Source organism: Sinohyriopsis cumingii, chromosome 6 (assembly GCF_028554795.1).
Source record: "Sinohyriopsis cumingii isolate HCF-2022 chromosome 6, ASM2855479v2, whole genome shotgun sequence".
Taxonomy (NCBI): domain Eukaryota; kingdom Metazoa; phylum Mollusca; class Bivalvia; order Unionida; family Unionidae; genus Sinohyriopsis; species Sinohyriopsis cumingii.
Window position 1 is genome coordinate 155,852,356 of NC_142966.1, and position 22,762 is coordinate 155,875,117.

General features: G+C 38.7%; 1 protein-coding gene across 3 annotated transcripts in view; it reads left to right on the forward strand.

Moving 5' to 3' along the window:
* LOC149798332 (uncharacterized) overlaps positions 1 to 22,762 on the forward strand; it is a 194,972-nt gene that overhangs the window by 101,929 nt on the left and 70,281 nt on the right. Inside the window, exons 1-3 of one of the 3 annotated variants that reach the window (XM_089963473.1) lie at positions 10,829 to 11,065; positions 14,967 to 15,038; positions 20,185 to 22,633. In XM_089963473.1, coding sequence (XP_089819599.1) covers positions 10,855 to 11,065; positions 14,967 to 15,038; positions 20,185 to 20,675 — 774 coding nt within the window. In that variant the 5' untranslated portion in view covers positions 10,829 to 10,854 and the 3' untranslated portion in view covers positions 20,676 to 22,633. Of the gene's footprint in view, positions 1 to 10,828; positions 11,066 to 14,966; positions 15,039 to 20,184; positions 22,634 to 22,762 lie in introns of those variants that run through there. The other 2 variants (XM_089963474.1, XM_089963475.1) reach the window with 2 other exon arrangements.

A 22,762-nucleotide genomic window follows, 5' to 3' on the forward strand; every position in this document is an offset into this window, starting at 1 on the left:
GAGGCAAATGCGGGGCCCATTGTGATGTCATCGATGATATTCCATCCATCGTTTGTGAGACACTAAAGCCAGTTTTCGCCCTTCCATTCCATTTCAAGGGTCACGTCTGAGATGTTTAGACTCCAAAGGAGCCTTTAATCTTATTGGTCCTTTTTATCGTGTTACCATGAGTCCTCCCAACATTGTTCCCAATTTTCCTTTCAGCAAGGGTCCTAACAACAGAGCCAAAATTCTTCCGCGCTGTACCAACATCTGCTTCTTTTGACGAATGGGGATTTTCTTTTGAACCATTTGGCGAAGAACGTGACGATGGCTATTCATTTTTTCTGGTGTTTAGACAAAGGTATCGTGTGTTTCAAGACGTTCAAACAACATTCTCACACTGTATCGATGACGTCTTTGGAAGCGGTTTCAATGAGCCTTTTCGCATGGGTGGAAAAAGCTTTGGACAAGACGGACAACTTTTACCCTATGTTTGACTAAACGAGGAAGCAGTCATTTCCTTTTCTTTATTCTGGGGTTATAAGAGGGATGGCTTCTGGTGGGTGACATCTATGGGTGTTCATGAGCACAAAACACTGATACCCATACTTTGCCTCAGGTCTTTTTTTATACTGGAATGCGTCGCCACTGATTGTCTTTACGTCGTATCAACTTAATGAGAGGTATCAGGCGTCGTGGAGGGGTTCGCAACAGACTAAATCGGGACAGTTCTTGCTCGCACAGATCCAGTAAACTCTGTAACATGCCCGATCTCTCTTGGACTTTGATTTTGGGAGCATGTACTTTGTGAGCAGGTGCCTATGCAGCTAAAGAGGAGGGTGTCACCGCTGGAGGAGAAGTTTTTGGAGACGTGTTTTTCAGTTATTGCATCAACTGAGGCAGAACGGGTGTTAAATTGGGTTTGACAGGCATCTCCCACATAGTGGAAGAACGTGAGGCTACTGGCCACCGTCGTTGTGAGTGTAAGGTTGCGTCCTGGTCGAATCATCTCTCTTGCGGGAAGAAGGTGTTTTCTGAGGATATTTCTTTTTCTGGGGACTTTTCTTTTTCTTTCTCTGTGCGTTTTTCTTTTTCTGGGCTGTGACCTAGTCTTGACACCATTGCTCTTTTTCATCTTTGGGGCTCGTTTGGCTTTTCTGGGAGAACCTTTTTCTAGGGGAGGACAGTGGGGGCAATTAGGATCCCATTTTAATAGGGAACGAATGATGACACCTCGTAGAGAACCGCTATCTCTAGGTTACAAAATGATTTGCATTTTGGTTTGACTGTCGATGCGGGGATCGGCCAGTTGCGTCAAGGCTACTTTGTTTCTCTGAAACAATCGTTTGTTTTGACGAGGAATGTGAATATTGCCTTGCAGTAATTGACGTGCTGTCACCGTAAACCGTCGTAAGTCTTCTTTGAGACTGGCTTCTAAGACACGAACACGTATTTGTGGACTTTTCTCGCGACTGATGCCGTACAAGGCTTGAATCAAATTGACGGGATGATGAGACTGAAGGGACGTCATGTTGACGCTGTATGAGACAGATCCAAAGTGTCCGAGGTTTTTATATATTATTTTGTGGTTAAGTCGACGACAAGGACGTGTACGCGACAGGCTCTCCATCTTGGCACCAGTAGTGAAACATATGTGTACGAAATCGCATATAATCGGGGGTGGTGGGTTTTAAATCCACGAATAAATTGGCGTGTGGGGTTTGAGTGACATTGTCGTACGCATGAGTCAGCCAAGGTGCTCGTAGCTGTTTGGCTAAGACTTGCACTTGCAATTTATCTCGAGGGCTTTTAAATAAGACGGGCTTTACTTTGTTAAAATAAATTTTGAGATATGTAAATGACACTGGCATAATGATGCCTTTTGTGCATAAGACACAGTTTAATTTCTCTTCATCTTCTAACAGATCGCCGAAAATGACCAGATGAGTTTGACAAGGGTTAAACACAATCTTCGCCAGGAATGCCTTACACAAATACGATGTCACTCTTTGTAACACCACACTATCCGTTAAGGTGGACGATCGATCAAATGGTGTTTAAGTTCGATCGAACGTTTGATAAATTCGGTTCTGCCAGAACCTCTAGGTCCAGCAATTAACATGTTAAAGTTATGGTGAAGATACAAGGCCTCCCAACTAGTACGACCTAAGTGTTCGTCGATGACTTTGAAAGTGGAGTAAGAGGAAGCAGAGACAGTAGAGGTAGTCATAGTGCAGGGAATGTCACTTTTGACACGAAGACAGACAAGACAAGAGTTTTTATACTTTTTTCAGGACGCGTTTACTGATTTTTTAAAAATAAACACGAAAGACAAAAATACATAAAAGCCAAATGGTTAAGTATAAGTACAATGATATAAACACATCAGAACGATCAAAGAGGACTATAAACATGTCTCTGGACATCATGTTTTTTGATAACCAATATGTTCTAGGGACAGTGTGTAATGTTCTTACAGTCTTTACATTGGGTATAGTCACACAGGTGTCTTCCCGGAATAATCTTGCGGGCATGTCCATGAGAGTCCTGTCCTGAAAGGAGTCGTTGTCCTCAGTGGCGGCTTGTTGTGGCACTGTCACTAACACAGGTTTAAAATATACATTTTGACTGGACGTTTGAATTGACGATCTCAGTTCGGTTTTATTTTAGTTCCGTACCAAAATTGCTTAGTCCCTAACTCACACACCACACTGCGTACAGAAGTTTCCTCTTGAACCAAGATTAATTGGTTTAAAAGATTTTCATAATTAGGATCACCTTGCAAGCAGAATGAGGGACATCCAAAACTTTATGAATCTCACGCGATTCATCAATGTCTGACCACTTGAACACTTTGAAGTGAATCAGTGTTCTTTTACCCTTCAGGTACCAGTTGTTCCAAAATCGGTGACGTGACGTTATTTAATTGTTTTGGGGTTGAACTATTTTGACTAGCTCTCGGTAAATGTTTCTCTCAACTACTCGGCAAATCACGAATGTTGTCTTGAAAATTATCCATCCAGAGATTACCGAGCTCGTCCCACTAAAGGTAGGTAGTGACAATTTGGATACCATAGAGCATGTTCCAGATAAGCCGAATCTTTCTGCTCACACTGGTGTAGTGACACTCCACAACTGAATCACTTGACTGTAACCCCTTCGCCCAGGTAGAAAATCGAGCTCTAGCTAATTCTTCGGGGGGCATATCATCCTAGATAGTTGGGTCATTTTCCTTGGAAGGTTTGGAATCGACTTTCAAAGTCGCAGTATTCAGGTAAACGCACAGCGAACGAATATTCGTCTTTCACGGGCTAATTTCGATGAGGGTACGGTGAAATTCGCAGAAGTTTGCTCATTTTTGGATGGAATTCGTAGGGTGGTAGCTGCATGGTCTCTCGTGGAGGATAACACTGACCATGAAAACCAGTAAAAAGTCAACTTTTGCGAATGGCATCGCTTTCGCATCCGTCAGGTTTGACACTCACAGCATCACTTTCCATGGTAGGTATGGTAGAAGGGGTAGTAGTGGTAGTCATAACAAACTTCCCATAATGTGGTACTGCATCGCTGAGGTCATAACGTACGGCATCACTCGCATCGCAAGGCACAGCATCGCACTCAACTTGGGAATGCCCAAACTTGAATGATGTCTGTTTAAAAGAATTCATCTTTCTCGCTTGGTCTTGGTAGTTACAATGAACTATCGGTCTTGGACGTAGTCCCTTTTTATGCTGACTAATATCGACGTGACCGTACGGTAAAGTGAAGTTGTTGGGAAGCTGCACTCGCTTCTACTACATAATTTGATAAAGTTCTTCGAAGGATCGACTGGCGATTTGGTGAGTGGGTAAACGTACAATTTTATGCGGTTCGTAGGTGGTCACTCTAACATTTCCATCATGTCCAGACTGCAAAGCTTCTTTCAATACCCCAAAGTTCGCCAGTCGATAATCGAGATTCAATCCTTTCACTTTACACTCGGTGTGCACATTTCCTTGTGGGTCCCAGTATTCGTAGCCGTAATTTTTAGGGCTGCCACTAGCAAAACTTAGAATCTTGTAGTCGGGGTATTCGTCTGTCACGGCTCCTAAACGGTCTCCTTCGATGTCAGTGTTACTTTGACCCGGGTGATCGATATGGATGCAACTGTCCGTGTCAAAGTACAGGACGCGATCACCTAACAGTTCTAAAGCTTCGTACAATTTTAAGCGAGCATGGGCTGTCACGTTAGCCGTAATGATGACATTTCCAAATTTGTCAGCTTGTACAAAGTCGAGTTCTTCGTAATTGACTAAAATCAAGTCCACACGAAAGACTTCCACGTGTTTCAAGTATATAGTTTTGTCGTGAATCATGTAGAAGTATCGGGAAGGTTCTGTCAAATACTCTTCTTGGGGAAATACGGTCGTTGTGCCATTTTACCACACAAGCAATTTAACATCACTTTGAAATCGGTCGTATGCATTCGTTTTTCTCGATGTGGTCTAAAGTGATCCTTCCTGCTCCCAGTATTTCTCTTTGAATTTCATTTGGTCTTCGGGAGTGTGGCACCAGGAAGGTTAGCCACTAGTTTCTTGTTTCAGTTTCGAAATGGCATCCACGTTGTCCCCAAAAATGAGTCTCGTCCCCCCGTGGTACTGTTCTGTCTTGGGAAAGTGGTAAATTACATACACTTCTAACAGTTGGTATCCCAGGTCAAGAGTTTTGAACAATTCCACGCTGACCCATGTTGACGTCTCGGAGCGTTCTTCCTGGGTGTGCTGACAAGGTTGGTCTTGGTTGCACGTTTCAGCACAAGTACGGCACAGGGGAAACATCATTTTGCCTTGGCAATGGTGAGGTAACACGGGATGGTACAAGTCGGTAGGAAGCAAAACTTTGCACTTGATCAAGGCTTCGTATTGTCTAATGTTGTCCAGGTCGATGTGTTCCGTCAACAATTGCGGGTGCCCTGCAGGAACGCGACAATATTTGCACACGTAAGGATACAATGAACACACGTCCAAGTATTTGATTTCTTCTCCTTTCTCTTCGTCGGCCTGGTACAACAAACAGGTGGCATTAGTCCTTCCTCCGTACAAACTGTCCCTCGGGTTCAGTGGGTCCATCAACTTGTAACTTTCCACGATGCGTTTAAACTCGGGATCGGTTTTCAAACGATGATCGTACTCGTGTTCCCACATTTCCACCACTTGGTATCTTTGCTGTTCTAACTTTATGCTTGGCTGACAGCTGGCCTGGTACAAGTCTTCCATGGTTCGTTGTAAAAACTGATTTTTAGTTTCACGCTGAGGGTAGCAGAGGGGACATAGGTGAAGTAAGCAAAAGTTAAATTCGTGCAGGATCTTGGGGTTCTCTAAGTCCCAACCATCCACTGAATACTTTCTGATGATATTTTTGCCTCTTCCGTTGTTTTCCGTGTCGCACAAGTAATGTAGCCAGCGTAGAGATTTGACCGAGTATTGACGTTTACTAAATTCGTCATTTGAGGGCTGATGACGACCAGGGTGTTTTCAGGCATGAATCCTTGGCGGTATACTAAGGCACACGCTTTGGCGATGGTGCAGGCTTCTTTCAAAGGATCAATCCTTTCGTGTTCCATAAATAATTATCGAAATTGTCCACAGCAACGCCGTAAAATGTCCACGTCGGAACGACAATTCTTTAACATTTCTTCCTGAACGTCAACAGGGTCCAAGGCCTGAGCCGGGTAGCAAGCGTAGAAAGTTTCTCGTTGTTCGGTACCCATGTTGTCGGGTCGTAGTCGTCAGCCTCAGGCAAATGGGGTAGAACGGCGTGTTGATTGGCTTCGGTATTGAAAAGTGCGGAAATAACATTTGGCCATTCCTGTCATTCCAAACATTTTAGGCATTCGACTCTAAGGCATGGCCAAGTAGCTCATCGAATCCTTAAACTGCACAGCACTATTTATTTTATAAATCAACACGTTTAAAAATAAGCAAAGGACTACTCCAGTGGCCTAAGTGGTTAGAGCATCTGCCTCGGATAAGTGAGATCTCGGGTTTCGAACCCGCCGGAGCCATGCCAAAGACTTATAAAATGGTACTAACAGCTGGCTCACTTTGCCATCAGCGTTAAGAGGTTAATGTTAGAACTGATCGGCATGGTCCCAGGATAATGTCGCAGGGTTGGACATGATACTACATGTCTTCGGCAAGATGATCCAATGCTAGACATCACTATATACTACCACAATGCAGACATCGTTACGATATGACTCAAATTGTTAAAGCGATGTTAAAAATAAAACACTTAAAAATACAATTTAAAAATAATAAGAAGAAAAACAGAATGGAAAGGCCCCATCGATTTGTATGAAAGCAGAATACTACAACGTGATAAAGCGAAGAAATCTGTTTAGGGCATGCATTGTTGTAATTCTAACCTGACTGAAGTAATACGAGTGCAAAATGAAGCTTAGTATAGACAGATCACGTACTATATGTAGGAATGTTTTAGGATATTGATAGGAATACATGTTTAGTAATTTGATATAGGATTAATTAGTTGTGTTAGGCGTTTCGGTCGTGTCTTGTGATGCATGAAGTGAAGTATTATTATTCCGAAAATCTTACTAATGACTCCAGTAAAAGGGAAACCATTAAAAATAAACAGATGTGCAATTGGAGATTTCTCGTGTGGTCGTTATGTCCTTAGAGGAGAATTATGTGGAGTATTTACGAGTTTAAGAAGCCTTCAGTTGAATTTGAATATGTTTTAAAAGTCCTTGGAACTGGGGAACTTAGCATAATTATAACAGATTTCCAGAAATTGGGGTTACATAAAAGGGAGTGGAGGGCGGGTCAAGCACAGGCCTCAAGAAGATCATATCTTACTTATACAGTTTGGTTTTTAAGTATCACCTTCAAAGAGATTTGACAAGGACCCCTCTTGACATGTTACCTGTAGAAGATAGTGAAGTCCTGAGGAATTTCGTTGAGCCGATTTCGAGAAATCAGCTAGATGATTGAGGTCTCGCACGACATATGCCGATAGTAAGATTATAACATAGACCGTTCTTTGACATTTTATCTCTAGATGATAGAGGTCTATCCACGAAAAATGTCCTGACAAATTTCGTCAAGAGGAAACAGCAACAACAAAAATATAGGACGCCCCATGCACACCGGGTATTATCCCCAACCCACAACGAAACCATCAACAACAAGCAAATGTTAATAGACTGCATAAATAGTTTCTACAAATTTAACACCTGCTAAAAGGATTTTGATTTCAAAGTCTCTTGCATAGTATCTAACTAGGTACACATTTTAAGAGAAGAAATTCTTTTTTTAAAAATTCGAGAAATCTACGGCTAGATGGAGGTCGCGTAAGACACGTGCACTAAGAACATGCTGTCTACCTACGAAGGTAATCCTCACGAATTTTTGTGGAGATGAAACAGTAAACCTTAGTCGGTATCGGCTATTAAAAATACTTAATTGTTAATAACTGTATCAATAGTTTGTACTTTTAGAAGCCTTAATTAGATAATTTTGATTTCAACGCCTCTTATACAGTACCAAAATTAGGTGCCTTTATAACAGCAGAAACAATTTAAGGAACTTTTGTCGAGCCGATTTCGACAAACTCACGACTAAATAAAGGACGTCGAGAAGAACACATGCCATACGATTATATCTGTTTACATTTGGGCATTTACGTCCACTCTTTATACAGTCTTGACATTCCCAGTACACCAGACCAAATAGGAGTGAAATAAACCTACGTCAGAGAATTTTGGTCTATTGGCGATCTCGGTGAACACAGTAAGGTCATTCATGTCAATGGTGTCGAAAAGATTTATGCCATTCAATAGCTCAGCATTTCTCACGTACTGGGTGAGGTTCACCAGAATGCTTAGGAAGGCGTCGTCTGTATCTGTGCGATAGTCTGAAGTTGTCCACCGGCATGACCTAGATACCGTGATCCCACCTGTTTCAATTACCAGCTATGCAGATTACAATGTCGTCTACATCGGCACACCAGGATTCAGGTCGTTGTCGAGCGCAATTAGTATCGCAATCGTCCCGTCAGACATCGTTTGAACAGAGATTAGTAGCCGACCCCGCAGGCAAGGCGGAGGCATGCTAGCATCCCCGGAGCCAAAATACATCCATTGGGTCACGCAGTTTGGCGATTTGCCGAGGTTGAAAATGCCGACCTTTGGACACCTCGCAATTGCAGACTCACCAGCTCGTCGTGCAAGCAGATGCAGGAGAAGTGTTTTCGGGTTGGGCGAGCCGTAGCTTGTTAAATTTGGAGATGGTGTTCCCCGTCGCCCAGGCCCTTGCCACCAACGTTGCGGTTAATGGACTTTAGGGCCAGTTCACTTAAAGCGCCTAGTGGCGGCCTTGAAGGTAGCTAAATGCTCCGCGGTATCCGCCGCTCTGGCAGCAATAGTCAAGGATGTGAGACGAACAAATAGAGGAATCGAAAAAGATACCGACTTTGCGATCGAAGACGGCACGAAAATTGCTTTGCAGGCCACCCGTATGCGCTTGTCCAGGGTGGCTCGCAGCATTATTGGACGCTAGAGCTGAACCGCAGCCTGTCACCCCGGCCCTTCTTCCAGGCTGTGAGTTTCTCCAATTGTTAGAGGGTGAGGACTGCAAAATATCGTTTTGTAGGGCATCACATGCATGTATGTGCTATGGGTGGACATGAAATATCTTTACTTATTTACATTCTTCTACCTTAAATGGCGTCGATTATTTCCAACCGACTTTGTCAGCATCATCAGCCATCATCTGGCCCCATGTTAGCGACTCATTTTCAGCATGAAGTAATATGTTAAAACCCCAAAACTTCAGATATGATTAGTGGATTATATGTAGGTCAGTAAACTGCTGTAGCCTCTGGAGGGACCAATCTAATTATAGGTTGCTGCATTTGTATGGGAAAATATGAACGAGTAATTGAGATGGAAATACTGCAAAACGAGTTCATATTTTCCCATACAAAGGCAGTAACCTTTTTATTATATGCTCATTGTTTTCATTCTACCTTAGGCTTAATTAAATAAACAAAAATACACCACAAGAAACAAAGTAATTACATGTATGCCGTATTCCAAACTAAATACACAGATTCATCATTACACAACAGCAACATTATTAATGCGCACATAACTCCGTCCTGATAACTTTGAACTTAGTCGCGCGCTAGATATAACTTTTGAAAGAAAATGGCGTTTTGGTCTACTTAAAATTGAAATTTGGAGTCATATTGTGAATGGATGTGCATTGCAACAACGTTTCCACTTTATCTAGGATGAATAGATTTATGTATTTTTGTCGATTCAACGAAATTTCGTGATTGTGGACTTTATTTATCTGTGCCAATTCTACATGAAGTACATCAGATTTCAGCAGCGTGTTGACGTCTGCAAGCGTGTTTCTTTTCTATCATTTGATATTAGGAATCGTAATGTGGGAAAAATATGAAGTCTTTCAATTGCAACTATCAAAAAGACGCTATGGAATATAATGTTTATTTCATTTTGAGTGCGGTAAGGAGGATTTAACTGCACTTGGAATATAACCGAAATTAGAGTACAATTTCGAAATGTGTAATCAAGCTTGAGAACCCTTGGCATGGCTCATGTAATTCGGACGTGCAAAACTAAGAAAGTACATTTTGAGGAAATTCAGGATGCAAAACTGTAAGTATATTTTTTGCCATGCTCATTACCAGCCAAAGCAGACACCCTATGCTTTGTCACTTGCATGTTATATGTATTAACCTACCAATTTTATGAAATCTGGCATCTATAACTAGCCTAAATTAAAAACATTGTATCAACAACGTTAACGCGGAATGTAGCAAAGTAGCTGGTATGTGGTAGTCCACGAAACATCTGCTTTTGTTCATTCAGAAACAAATTGAATCAGCCAAAATGTAAAGCGTCTACTACGTGAGTGTGCATGGTTTTTTTTACAAAGTAGTTCCTAATACACTATTTGGTACACGCGAGTGCAATATGAAGCGTACGTGAGTGCAACATCTTAAAATATTGAACAATTCTGTCAATGTAAAGGTAACGGAGAAAAAAATGAGCATATAATGAATATAATTATTTAAGTTCTATAATCTTTACGTTTTATTAAACTTAGAAATTGTCAAGATTTGAGTGTAAGTTTGGGATGTTTGATCAAATTATTTTCAGAACAAGATTTCTGTTCAATTTTTTAGCTTAAATTGCTAAACAACCATTGCCCGAAAATTAAAAAAATAAAAGTCATTTGAAATGCCTAAAAAGGAAATAAAATGCTCTCTGTATGGAACAAAATGAAAAAAAGACAATATAAATCGAAATCCATGCTTTATCAGTATGCAAAAGAATTTCCTTGTAACCTGAATATTTGGCACTAAAAGAAACAATATGTTCTGAATACTGGACCAAGTATTTCACATTTCCTTAAGTCATCGTCCATCCAACGGTTGTAAGCGTTAAACGTGAATTTGTTTTCAAAAAAGGCGAGCGTTTTGTTAATAAATGTATCGATTCTGCTGACGTCGAAAACAATTCTTTTTGTTTTAATTGGGATATCTTTAAAAAAGATCAAACAGAAACAGTAGACAAGCAGAGAAGAAAACTGCATCTGCGCTTTATGCTGGCCATGCAAAGAGATTTAGCACCTGATGTATAAATATTTTTACTCAAACAAATAACATCTTTCCTGTATTATTTTCGAACGTTGAATGACGTCATTAAAAGTCTGCACGACCAATCAGATGCAGTCGTTCACATAACATGAATGTTCTGTCTGCGGTATAAATAGAGCACAAATTACCTTCTCAAAGTCATTATCGCTGACGTTACGGTATGGTACGAGCAATACAACAATCATGCTCTCTACAAGACTGCTGCTTTTATTTGTTACAAATGCTTGTGTAGGGACAAATATTTTTGAAGATGTGGGTCAAGCCAATCTTGACGCTGTTCGTATTCGACTAGAGGAGGAAAAGGCCAAGAGGCTTCTTTTACAGAATGACGTTGAGGTACTTATGATACAAGTTGAGGAACTGAAGAGAAAATATAGTCCAAAGGACATCACGGGTAAAAATCTTTGTACTTTTTCTCTTATTTGTGTCTTTAGCCTCTTTAAGTCTCTATCTTTCTATTGTTTTCATTCTTAATTCATTTTACTCCCCATTCATGGGTAGATACAGGTCAGTGAGCCAACCGGCATACTATGTTAGAAATGCAAAGTGTACACAATCATCCTTCTAAATTATATAGGCACTGTAGTTCAGTAACAAGTATAAATAAAGCACAATTTAGAACACACACACATACATGAGTGTAAATTCTTATATTTCACTTGAGAAGAAATTATTTTAATTTATCAAACCATCAAATTTGAAGAACAAAATAACACGATAAGTGGTAACATGTAAGGCATCCTTTTTAAATATCGTAATCGCAAAGTTCTCAACAAATGTACGGGACGTTCTTTATTTAAACCATAAATAGAAATTATACAATAACAGTATCAACAAAACCTTGTTCCTCAAGTACGTGGGGGAAAACATTCTAAAGAGAAACATTGTAAACTATGCCCAGTCGATATTCAATACTGAATAGTCTAACAATAACATAAACAAAACGAGTACATCTTATAAATAACAGTGAAATTTCCATCACAATCCGTTAGAACGTTTTAAGACCTTTTAAAGTTTTAAAATATTCAGGGGAGATAACATGTTTCTGATAGGATATTTAACATACTTTAATTTGATCGCATTATGAAAGACATTAAACTTGTCAAAGTTTTGACAAAAATGGTTGAAATTGTCTTGTAGTCTTTTAAAGAAACAACCACAAAATAAAATGAGTATTATTTTGATTTTTGCCCGTATCATAGTCACCACTTTGTTGAACTGACAGTGGACGGCAAATATCACCAGCTTTACCAGTGAGTATGCATTGTAATGATTGAGTCCAATGCTCCCTTGGCCATTTCAAATTTTGAGCAACTTTTTCAAAACAAGGAAATTATTTGTCTACTTCTTTTTCTCTGAAAGGGGGCACTAATCTAATATTCTTTGCAAGGACAAAACATACATTTGGATTTGAAGCATGAATATGCTTTTCACTTGACAACTCCATTTATTTTATTCTAATTGTTTAATTGCATTTGTGTTTGTTCTTTTTATAATTGCATTTGTTTTTCTTTTCCTCTCTCCTGTCTCTCCTTTTTCTGACATTGTAACTTTATTTGCTTTTTTCTTTCTCCAATTTCATTTGTTCTTTTTCTTTTTCGAATTGCAATTGCAATTGAATTTGTTTTTCTCTTTCTTCTTTCTGAAGTTCCAGCTTACTCAACTCCAATTCCATCCTCTATTTTAATTCTAATTCCTTCATTTTAATATTAGATTCTGCTACAGGCTTACAGATCGAAACCAAAGCACTTTTATCCAAAACATTCTTTTCTACAAAATACTGACCCAAAATATTTCTTATTTCCTGTTTCGTTAAGGAAGCGTTTTCCTCAGAAAGGTCTTATTTTCTGGCAAGTTTAATCAATCCATCTTTTTCTAAAAGATTTTAGAAAAAGCCGTCGATTTCACTAAAAATTGCAAAAACTAGGGGAATATTCAAAATAATCATTAGGACATGCTACCCAATTCTAATGTTACGTGTTTAGGATCAAATAAATTTGAGAAATGTCTTTGTTCAATAATTCTGTATGAACACAATAATATTTCCAGAGAAACAAATTAATCTTTTAGAGCCCAAATAATCTGAAATTAACATATAACTGAGAAACTCAAAACTAGTCATAATAGAAGAAATGAACTTGCCATCAAGTGTTTACATATAAAAATCACGTAGCCCATGTATGTTCTTGATAAGAACAATCATTTCACTCCGAGAATAAAAGTTTTTTTTTTTTTACATGACCCTCAAACAAGGCCAGGAACTAAGTAAAAAAAGAAACAGTTTTCTATTTTTAGGTATTTAAGAAAAGGTTCGGGTAAAACTGAATTTTCTGGAAAATATCAAATTCCTAGTCAGCCAAATGACATTACATTGACATGTGAAGATAATAAAAAGATCCCAAAACTCACAAGCAATCAAATAAAATCAAACACAAATTAAATCAAATACAAATTGAATCAAATATGCGTAACACTTCCCCCAGAAAGAAAAAGAAAGATTTATATCATAAAGCTTTCTTTCTACCATAGATTAAATGAAAAACATAAGAACTCTGATGAATTACACACAGTGTTCATAAAAAAATACAGTGTTATACAGGGGAAAGTGCATATCCTATTAAAGTATCTTTTCCCTTAACGTGCCTGATGTCAATATTATGTTCCTATATATATATATATATATATATATATATATATATATATATATATATATATATATATATATGTGTGTGTGTGTGTGTGTGTGTGTGTGTGTGTACTGTTGTAGGAATCCCAGGAATTAGGTAGTTAAAAGGAATTTAAATGCTATTTAATTTAACAATTTCATGATAGAAATTCGAACAACGTTGTTTACAAGGTATTATAACTTATCAAAAGTGCTCTCGAAGACTCAAATGTCACCATTAGGGATGTGTCCACACCAGCTTCACGTGTCTTGTCTAAACAGGAAAAAGTGTTAAATATTTAATGTTGTTTTGTCAAGATAACCTTTACGGACAGGTGTCTTATAAAAATGGCATCAGTGTAGATCTCTTTCAACTCCACATTGCTAAGACTAAACCAATTTCAGAGTTGAGCTGTTTTTCTCCAATATATCTCATTACGTGCACTATCAACTTACCACTCGCACTAAGCATTAAATAATAAACTTCACAAATGAATTTGCTTGGGGGGATGGATTCCGCTCAGGAATTTTAATTAAATTCTCTGGGCGTTGTTCAGTTTCCTCTAAATTCAACGCGTTTCGGAATTTTAGGATCACTTTTAGTCTTGGCCATGTTATTTATCATACTCTACTCTAAATTCCTTGTTACGTTTCAGAATTTTGCTATGATTATAGTCTCAGTCTACTGGGAACCATGTTCGATACATGGAACTGACCATGTAGAAAACACGACTCCTTCAGCTACATAATCATACAAGACCGGTGGCTCTGAGTTTCACCTAGTCGTTTGAACTTTCATAGTCGGATCAATCAGCCCATCAAATTTGTGTTATACTGGTGGATGATATGTCACCTGCTTATTAAAATGTGCAATTTTACTGCATGGAAATCTCTCCGGAAGACACCTGCGTACTGTTTAGACACTCACCAGTTTTTTAGTGACAGCCGTATCTTGCGCGAAATTCAAAATGGCCACAGAACAGACAGTTCTGTTATTCCCACATGGATTTATAAGTCGCCAAGAAGAGGACTGAATCCGAAAATAATATGTAAATATCGCCAACATAACCCTTCAGCTGATGGTATCTGAAGAGCAGCGAGAAATTCTAGTGACAACAGTTTTTTAGGTTTTGAAGAAATGGCGATATCAACCCCTCTACTGCCAGTCATTATCCTAGGTTTGGGGCTGATTTTATTCGGTCTAGAACTCTCAGCACTAAGTCTAAGGGGTTTATATCATAAGTTAGTAAAGATATGTGTTGCATTGTAATTAAGCGTGTTAGATCTCTACAGCGACTCACAATAGCCAATTCCTATTAGACGCCATACCGTCCGACGTATTCGAATATGGCAGGACATTGTAGCTATAATGACCCAGTTTCTCATGTCCCCAGAGTAGCTCACAACGTTAATCATATTGACTTTTTATCATTAATCCCCAATAATTCCAGAGTAGTCCACATTATTAATATTTTATTTATTATATTTCATCCCCCTTGTGCCTAATATCTTCAAAATGACGGCGTACTGTTAACTATCCTATGCTCCTAGCGTGTTGGATTGTGCAAAGAGTAGTAATATTAACTACCTAATTTTAAAGTATGTTTTGTTTTTTCTTGTCTGTTTCCAGACGGTGGTACGACTTATGTCAGATGGGGTAGAACTGTTTGTCCTGGAAATGGTACAGACTTAGTATATAGAGGTAAGCTATATGGCAATCACTTGTGGACGATATTACCGTTTGTTAATATGTTTCTCTAATAATGAAACATGATTTCTACGAGTATAAAATTGGTATTTTTGATCTAGACTTATTCTGATTTTCTAATCTTCGGAAATCATTTTCTGTTACAAGTTTATAATTAGCACTTTCTAGTAGTAGAAAATGACTTAGAGAACAAATTATTAGACTTCTTTTCTATTATTGTCGATACTTACAATTTTTGATTGTAGAAAAGCTCATTTGCACCTAATAAAACTAGTAATATTTAAGAAAACTAACATCATCATCTCTAAATCAGTATAACCGTCATTTTATGGTTTTCTGAAGCATGTAACTATCTGCATCATTCATAAAATCTGCCCCCCTGCGGGTCCGGGGTTGTAGAATTGGCCCGACGTGCCTCGCTACGTGTCGTAAAAGGCGACTAAGTAGAGGCAACCTGTTTGCCGTGGGTTGCGTCCCTTGTCGGAGGAGGAAAGGATCCTGGTAGTTGAGCAGAGGCTTTTCCTGCAATACACTACTTTGGCCTCTACTTCTCTTAGACGGGTGGTCCGGATGGGCCCGGTTCCGACAAATCGGCTGGTCACGCCGAGCCCTAGGAAGTCTTTATTTACTCTCTCACCTCCTTTATCTTTCTCCTTGTATCTCTCTTGATACCACCGTTGCCCCTGTATTCTAGTCCTTTATCTTTCCCTTTTCCAAGTCTTAGAAGACTTTCTAGAAGGCGGTGGCTTAACGGGTCAATCGGGGGGTAATTTTACCGACCTTAGAAATTGGCGACTTCAGGGTCAATCAAAGATAATTTTATCAACTGAGTATGGCATCTGTGTATCCCTGACACTTGAAAAGTGTCCCCTTGTTGGGCTCCTTGGTGGGTGGGGAGCACGGGTGCTGAATTTTTAATCTGACCAAAATGGATATTTCCAAAAAAAGTCAAAATAAACGTACGAAAACTTTATCTGACTCGGGCGACGAACCATGTAGTGTGGACACATTTCCACGCTTCATGGTAATACAATCTAAAGATGCCGCAAAATCCCTTGCTTCACTCTGTCCGTTTGTGATCGAGAAAACAATTACAGGTTTGATTGGTACGCCAAAGAGTGTCAAAAAAATGAAATCGGGTTGCCTTCTCGTAAAATGTGAGCGACGAGGTCAGTCAGACAATATCAAGAAGATAAAAATTTTCTTCGATATTCCAGTGACCTCATTCGCTCACACCACACTCAATACGTCCAAAGGCGTGATTCGCTGTCGTGACTTGGCTGGAGTCACCGACGCAGATATCATTGAAGGAATGAAAAGTGAAGGTGTCACTGCAGTCCGTCGAATACGTATCAAACGTAATAATAACCTGCAGGACACCAACACCATTGTACTCACCTTCAACAAGCCAACTGTACCCAAAGTGGTCAAAGTTGGCTTCTTGCAAGTGAAGGTTGACATCTACATTCCAAACCCCCTTCGATGTTATAAGTGTCAAAAATACGGCCATCACGAAGACAGCTGCTCTAAAAGCCAAATATGTGGCCGATGCGGAGAAAATTCTCATCAGGAAGCTGACTGTAGAGCAACTCCGCATTGTGTCAACTGTGGAAAAGAGCACCACGCAAATTCCAAGGATTGCGATACCTGGAAACAGGAGAAGGAAATTCAGAGGGTAAAATACACAAATAATATTCCCTATCCAGATGCCAGAAAACTTGTACAGGCGAAAACAGCCCATCCTGGCCCATCCTTCTCCACTGTAGTGAAGAGCAATCCTAAAACAACGAAGGACGCTCAAACACAAACAGAAGCATCCGATTCAACGCCAAGCTCAAACACCCCTCATTACCAATCACAGAGAAACACGGCATCTACGCAAACTACATTCAGCAATACCCAACAACCTAAATCACCAAACAACCAAAATAAATCTCATGGAAACAGGCAACAAAAGGGGTCAGATGACCCCATCAAACTTTATAACAGGTTTGGAGACATCGAGAGCATGGATGCAGAAGAATCTGCTCCATGCGCCCAAGGGAACTCCAGACCTACAAATAAAAAATTCACCCCCGTACTTCCTCCAGAGAAATAACAAAACAAATTCCCTCTGCGAAAGGTCTAACCTAGCTCCACAATCTTTAATTTAAATTTATAATGAAAAACACTATCATACAATGGAATTGTCGAGGAGTTAAAGCAAATTACAATGATATTCTCCTGCTTTTAAACGAACATGATCCTGCGGTACTATGCCTTCAAGAAACATTCTTGAAAGATACGGACAATATCACATTTAAAAACTACTCCCTGTTTAACAACTGCTCTCCAAATGTTGATAGGGCATCAGGAGGAGTTTCTGTTATTGCGAACAACAGAGCTCCTCATAGCTTCATTCATTTAAACACCAATTTACAAGCCGTTGCTGTAAGCGTCATTCTACATCGAGTGATTACATTTTGCTCTATTTACTTACCACCAAACACTAACCTAGTACCAAACGAATTAGACGACCTTGTTCAACAGCTTTCCGCGCCATTTGTTTTACTCGGGGATTTTAATGCCCATACCATTTTATGGGGATCGAATCATATAAGTGGCAGAGGTCACAAAGTTAAAGACCTTATTTCTAGACACGATCTGTGTCTATATAATACCAAAACACCTACATATTTACACCCAGGCACGGGTACATACACATGCATCGATTTGACAATTTGTTCACCTTCGCTGCTTTTGGACTATGAATGGAAGGTCGCTGATGACCTTCACAGCAGCGATCACTTCCCAGTCTCCCTTGTAAATCATAACTCTACAATTGATGAAGTAATTCCACAATGGAATTTAAAGAAGGCCGACTGGGCCAAGTTCGAAACACTCTGTAAAACTAGGCTGAATGAGGATACAGTTTTGAATGTTAACGATCCCATTCAGCATTTTACATCTATTTTAACCGACATTGCAGAAGAATCTATCCCCAAGTCCTCAACAAACTGTAAAAGAACCCTAAAACCTTGGCTCACTAAGGAATGTAAGGAAGCCATACGGCAACGCCGAGAAGCATTAAAAAAATTCAATAATCACCCGACGCCCGAAAACTTAAATATATATCGCATTGTCCGGGCCAAAGCTCGCCGCACAATCAAAGAAAGTAAAAGAGCATCATGGGAGAAATATGTTTCTTCTTTAAACTCTCGTTCTTCTGTTAAGAAAGTTTGGGACACTATATGCAAAATAAACGGAAAGAGAAAACAAAACCCTCTCCGACATCTGACACTGAACAATAACAACTTTAGTTCAAAACATGACATTGCAAAAATTCTTGCTGACAGTTTCTCGAAAAATTCCTCATGATCTAATTATTCAGAAGCCTTCCGAAAACTTAAAACTCAAAAAGAAAAGTCACGTTTAAAATTCACATCCAACAACTCGGAAAGTTATAATCAATTGTTCTCACTATCGGAGCTTAGGGAGGCTTTAGATAAGGTCCATGATACTTCCGCTGGGCCTGACGAAATACATTACCAGTTTTTGAAACACCTTCCAGAATCATCTTTAACATCTCTTTTGAAACTCTTCAATGATTTATGGATTACTGGTAATGTACCAAAAATCTGGAAAGAAGCAATTGTAATACCAGTCCCCAACAGCTATCGACCAATTGTAATCACAAGCTGTGTATGCAAAACAATGGAACGAATGATCAATTCTCGGCTTGTCTGGTATTTGGAAACTAACAGTTTAATATCTCCTTTCCAAAGTGGCTTTCGATATGGCCGGAGCACCAATGATCATCTGGTTAGACTGGAAACATTTATTCGCGATGCATTCATTAAGAAAGAACATTTAGTAGCGGTTTTCTTTGATTTAGAAAAGGCCTATGACACGACATGGAAGTACGGGATACTAAATGACCTGAACGATCTAGGTCTAAAAGGCCGTCTGCCCTCTTTCATATCCAACTTCCTCTCAGACAGAGAATTCAAAGTACGAGTGGGCTCTACCCTCTCAGATCTGCACGAGCAAGAGATGGGTGTGCCCCAGGGCAGTATTTTATCTGTGACGCTCTTTAACATAAAAATTAATAGCATCACCAAGTGTTTGACTCCTGGTGTGGATTGCTCGTTATACGTTGATGATTTTCTAATATGTTATCGGTCAAAGCACATGCATACAGTTGAAAGACAACTGCAGCAAAATATAAACAAAATTCAAAATTGGGCCAATGCAAACGGTTTCAAATTCGTTATTACATTGTGCATGACATGAAAGAACTTTTTGATAATATAAACATCACTCGTATTATAGAGTTCTTGAAAGCCGTAAATATTTACTCTAAACTCTGACTATCATGCTATCACCTTGTGCAGTTTTATGCAATATATACACCGTCCCATTTTAATACCTATTCATCTTTTTTACATCTCCCGTTGATCGGGAAGCTTTATTTTGCACCGTTACCATCTTACCGTTTTTAATTTCAACCATTTGTTCTTTTATATCGCTGGTCGATATAGGACCTTTTATAAGTTTTAAAAGATTATACAAATAACACTTTGTTTGGCGCTAAATAGCCTAAAAGTGCTGATGCGCAGTTAAAAAACAATCAATCAATCAATCAATCATAAAATCTGATTCAGTAGAAGTGAATCACATTTTCGTATGCATTTAGTAATAATGTTGCATATGCTGTTGAGACAACCATGTCAAATTTTAAAAAATTCAAGTTTACGGAAGTTTAGAATTTAACTTCCACAGCCAAGTTCCAGGGGTGCCGTGATACCCAAATTGTAACGTCACGATTACGTGTTGGCTTAGCTACCCTTGAAAGGCACGACAGTTTATTATTGTACCAGGTGTAAGGCAGGATGCTGTGATAAAAGGGAGACGAACTATGTTCCTGTATAGAATTGAGCACTATGGGGATTTAAGATTAGAACGAAATCAGACCCTACACCTCCAGATGGTACATAGTGTAATGTCGTCCTTTTGGCCCCCTCTTTCAGCAATTCTGCTTTTGAGCAAAGTTCTCTATCACACCAGTCTAATAAATTTCATAGCACACTTACTTCATCTAGCACCAGACAAGCGTTACTGCCGAGTTCCATTTAATGCAACGTTTCGAATTAACTTTCAGGATATATGGCTGGCTCAGAATACACCCAGACCGGAAACGGACCAAATAATCTTTGCCTTCCAGAAGATCCAACATGGGATAAATATGAAGACGGAACTTTCGATAATGAAGAAAGAGCACACGTATATGGTACAGAATATGAGATAGGCTATGGGGGTGCTTTTACACCTTTCTCGCCTGCAATTCTACAGAGAGATGTTCCATGTGCTGCTTGCCGAACCATTCGTTCTTCTTCTATTATGATCCCAGGGAGAACAAGTTGTTACACAGGATGGACGCTTGAATATTCGGGTTACCTTATCTCAGAGAAATACACTTATCTTGCATCGACAGAGTACGTATGTTTGGACGGCCATCCGGAATATGTTGAAGGTGGGGAAACCAACCTAAATGGTCACGTGATTTACCTAGTGGATGTCATATGCGGCGCATTGAGATGTCCACCGTACGTCAACGGACGAGAACTCGCGTGTGCAGTCTGTTCTAAATAGAATGTAACCGTTAAATGTTATCTCCCTTACACATGCCAATAGCTGATATTCTCATAAGGTTTTGTTGGGATTTTGTATAGTCATTGAATGATTCATTGGACACAAGTTAACTAACTCAGTTAGGTCTAACTCAGAATATAACCTGCTCCAAAGATGACGTTAATATTTACTACAACTTTAGTATATCTGAAAAGAAAGTAAAAAATATTTATCCGAGACATACAATTTCAATAATATAATGTAGTACATAAGATCCGGTATACATTTTTTGACAAAGTGCTGTGCTCACGCATGAATCAAGTTTCGTTTAATACTGTGTGACGACATTGGTACCAAAAACGACAATACTTTACTGCTATAACGGTGGTCAGCTTGGTCCAATATGTAGCACTGAATTGTTCCAATCGGAAATAACTGTCTCACCTGTAAATATATTTTCAAAATAATACTTAATCTTCTTTGAAAGATTGTCTTTTATGATTTCAGTTATATTGTTTCAATGAACTGAGGTAAATGATTTTCGCCTACTGATGATTTAAAAAGAAAGGTCCAAATATTTTCCCACCAACTATGGGGCTGTTAATTGCTTCCCAATCAACTGTCCAGATTTGAAACAACTGATTTGTTCTGACCAACGTTATACCGTTTTCCTATTAAAATTTTCTTCATTTTGTCAGTCTTTAACAGCTAGAATACAGCCTAAGGATAGCATAAGTAATTACTTTGGTATGACTGTTTTGTGCCTTTCATTATTATGTACCACAGTGTAATAGCTCTGTGTTTTATGTGTGATTGCTATGGTACATACTTATTACTGTTTTTAAAATTATTACCATTTTCTTTACTACTTTATTGGCCTGTTTGTCAGAATAACTTCGAATTTATATTGTACAAACTCTGAAAAGTAAACAGTTTCATATCTTTAGTACCAAGTCACACTAAGAACGACAGTGTACATTGTGCAGTATGCAATAATAGAAGACAAATGAGTGGTTCGGCATTTCTAATCACCGACAGAGTTTGCTAAAATTTATCAACACGAAGATAAATTAGGTTCAGCATGGTATTATCTACAGAAGTGTGTCCTATTTCTTTATATCTGATACGATTCTGGAATGAAATAGACAAAATGTCTTAGATCGGTATGCCAACGTAATAAATGGCAGCTGCCATTATTCCCCGTCAGTGATATACGAATGAAGTATTCTGTAGGCATACCGAAATAAGATATTGTGTTTTATACATTTGTGGCCGAAACATGTTTAAGAAGAAGCGAAATAAAAAGAAACCCCATTGTTATATTTCGATAGATTTATTTCTTTTGGACCTAAATTTATTCCTGTCAGCTACTTTTGCAATATTTAATTTCCTTCTTCCCAGAACTAAAGACAAGCAAAAATATATACAACATGCAGATGTGTTAAATAAATAAAACGCATGTACATATGTAACAGATGAAAGAAGGAATCCACCTGAAAATTGGGATAAGAATATGAGGATTTGTTAGTAAAATGATTGTTAGCAAAATGCATGTACAAAGGCCATATTGAAAATTAAGATATCAGGAAATGATGGTTCATACAATTTAAATATAATAAATTAAAATTTACTTTTAGGGCCCTTACTATGTCTGTATCTTCATGCTGAACTAATTCAAATTCTATGTAATTTTAATTCATTGGGCAGGCTGTATCAGACTGGGAGAAGCCGTTTCACATTTAAAAGAAATCTTACCATACCGTGTTATATGTACTCTTAGTATTGTTGCCAAATTTTGATATCTGAAATTATGGTTGCTTTCTTTGAATGTGACCAGATTATTGAAAAATATGTGCTTTCATGTGAAGTATATCATGTATTTTGGCTGCAGTGTGTCTTAAGGTACTGATATGTAAAATATAAACATTTGGTTTTCTAAACAGAGAATCATATGAGCAATTAAAATCATCAAAATTCAATCATTGTGTCTTATACTGTTATTTTTTCTCCATTTTGTCAGAATTAATGCTTGACACAGAAATGCTAAACAAGGGGGCGATGTTTTAAGTGTGACCTAATAAAGTTTTTGAAGATCAATATCTTAATAT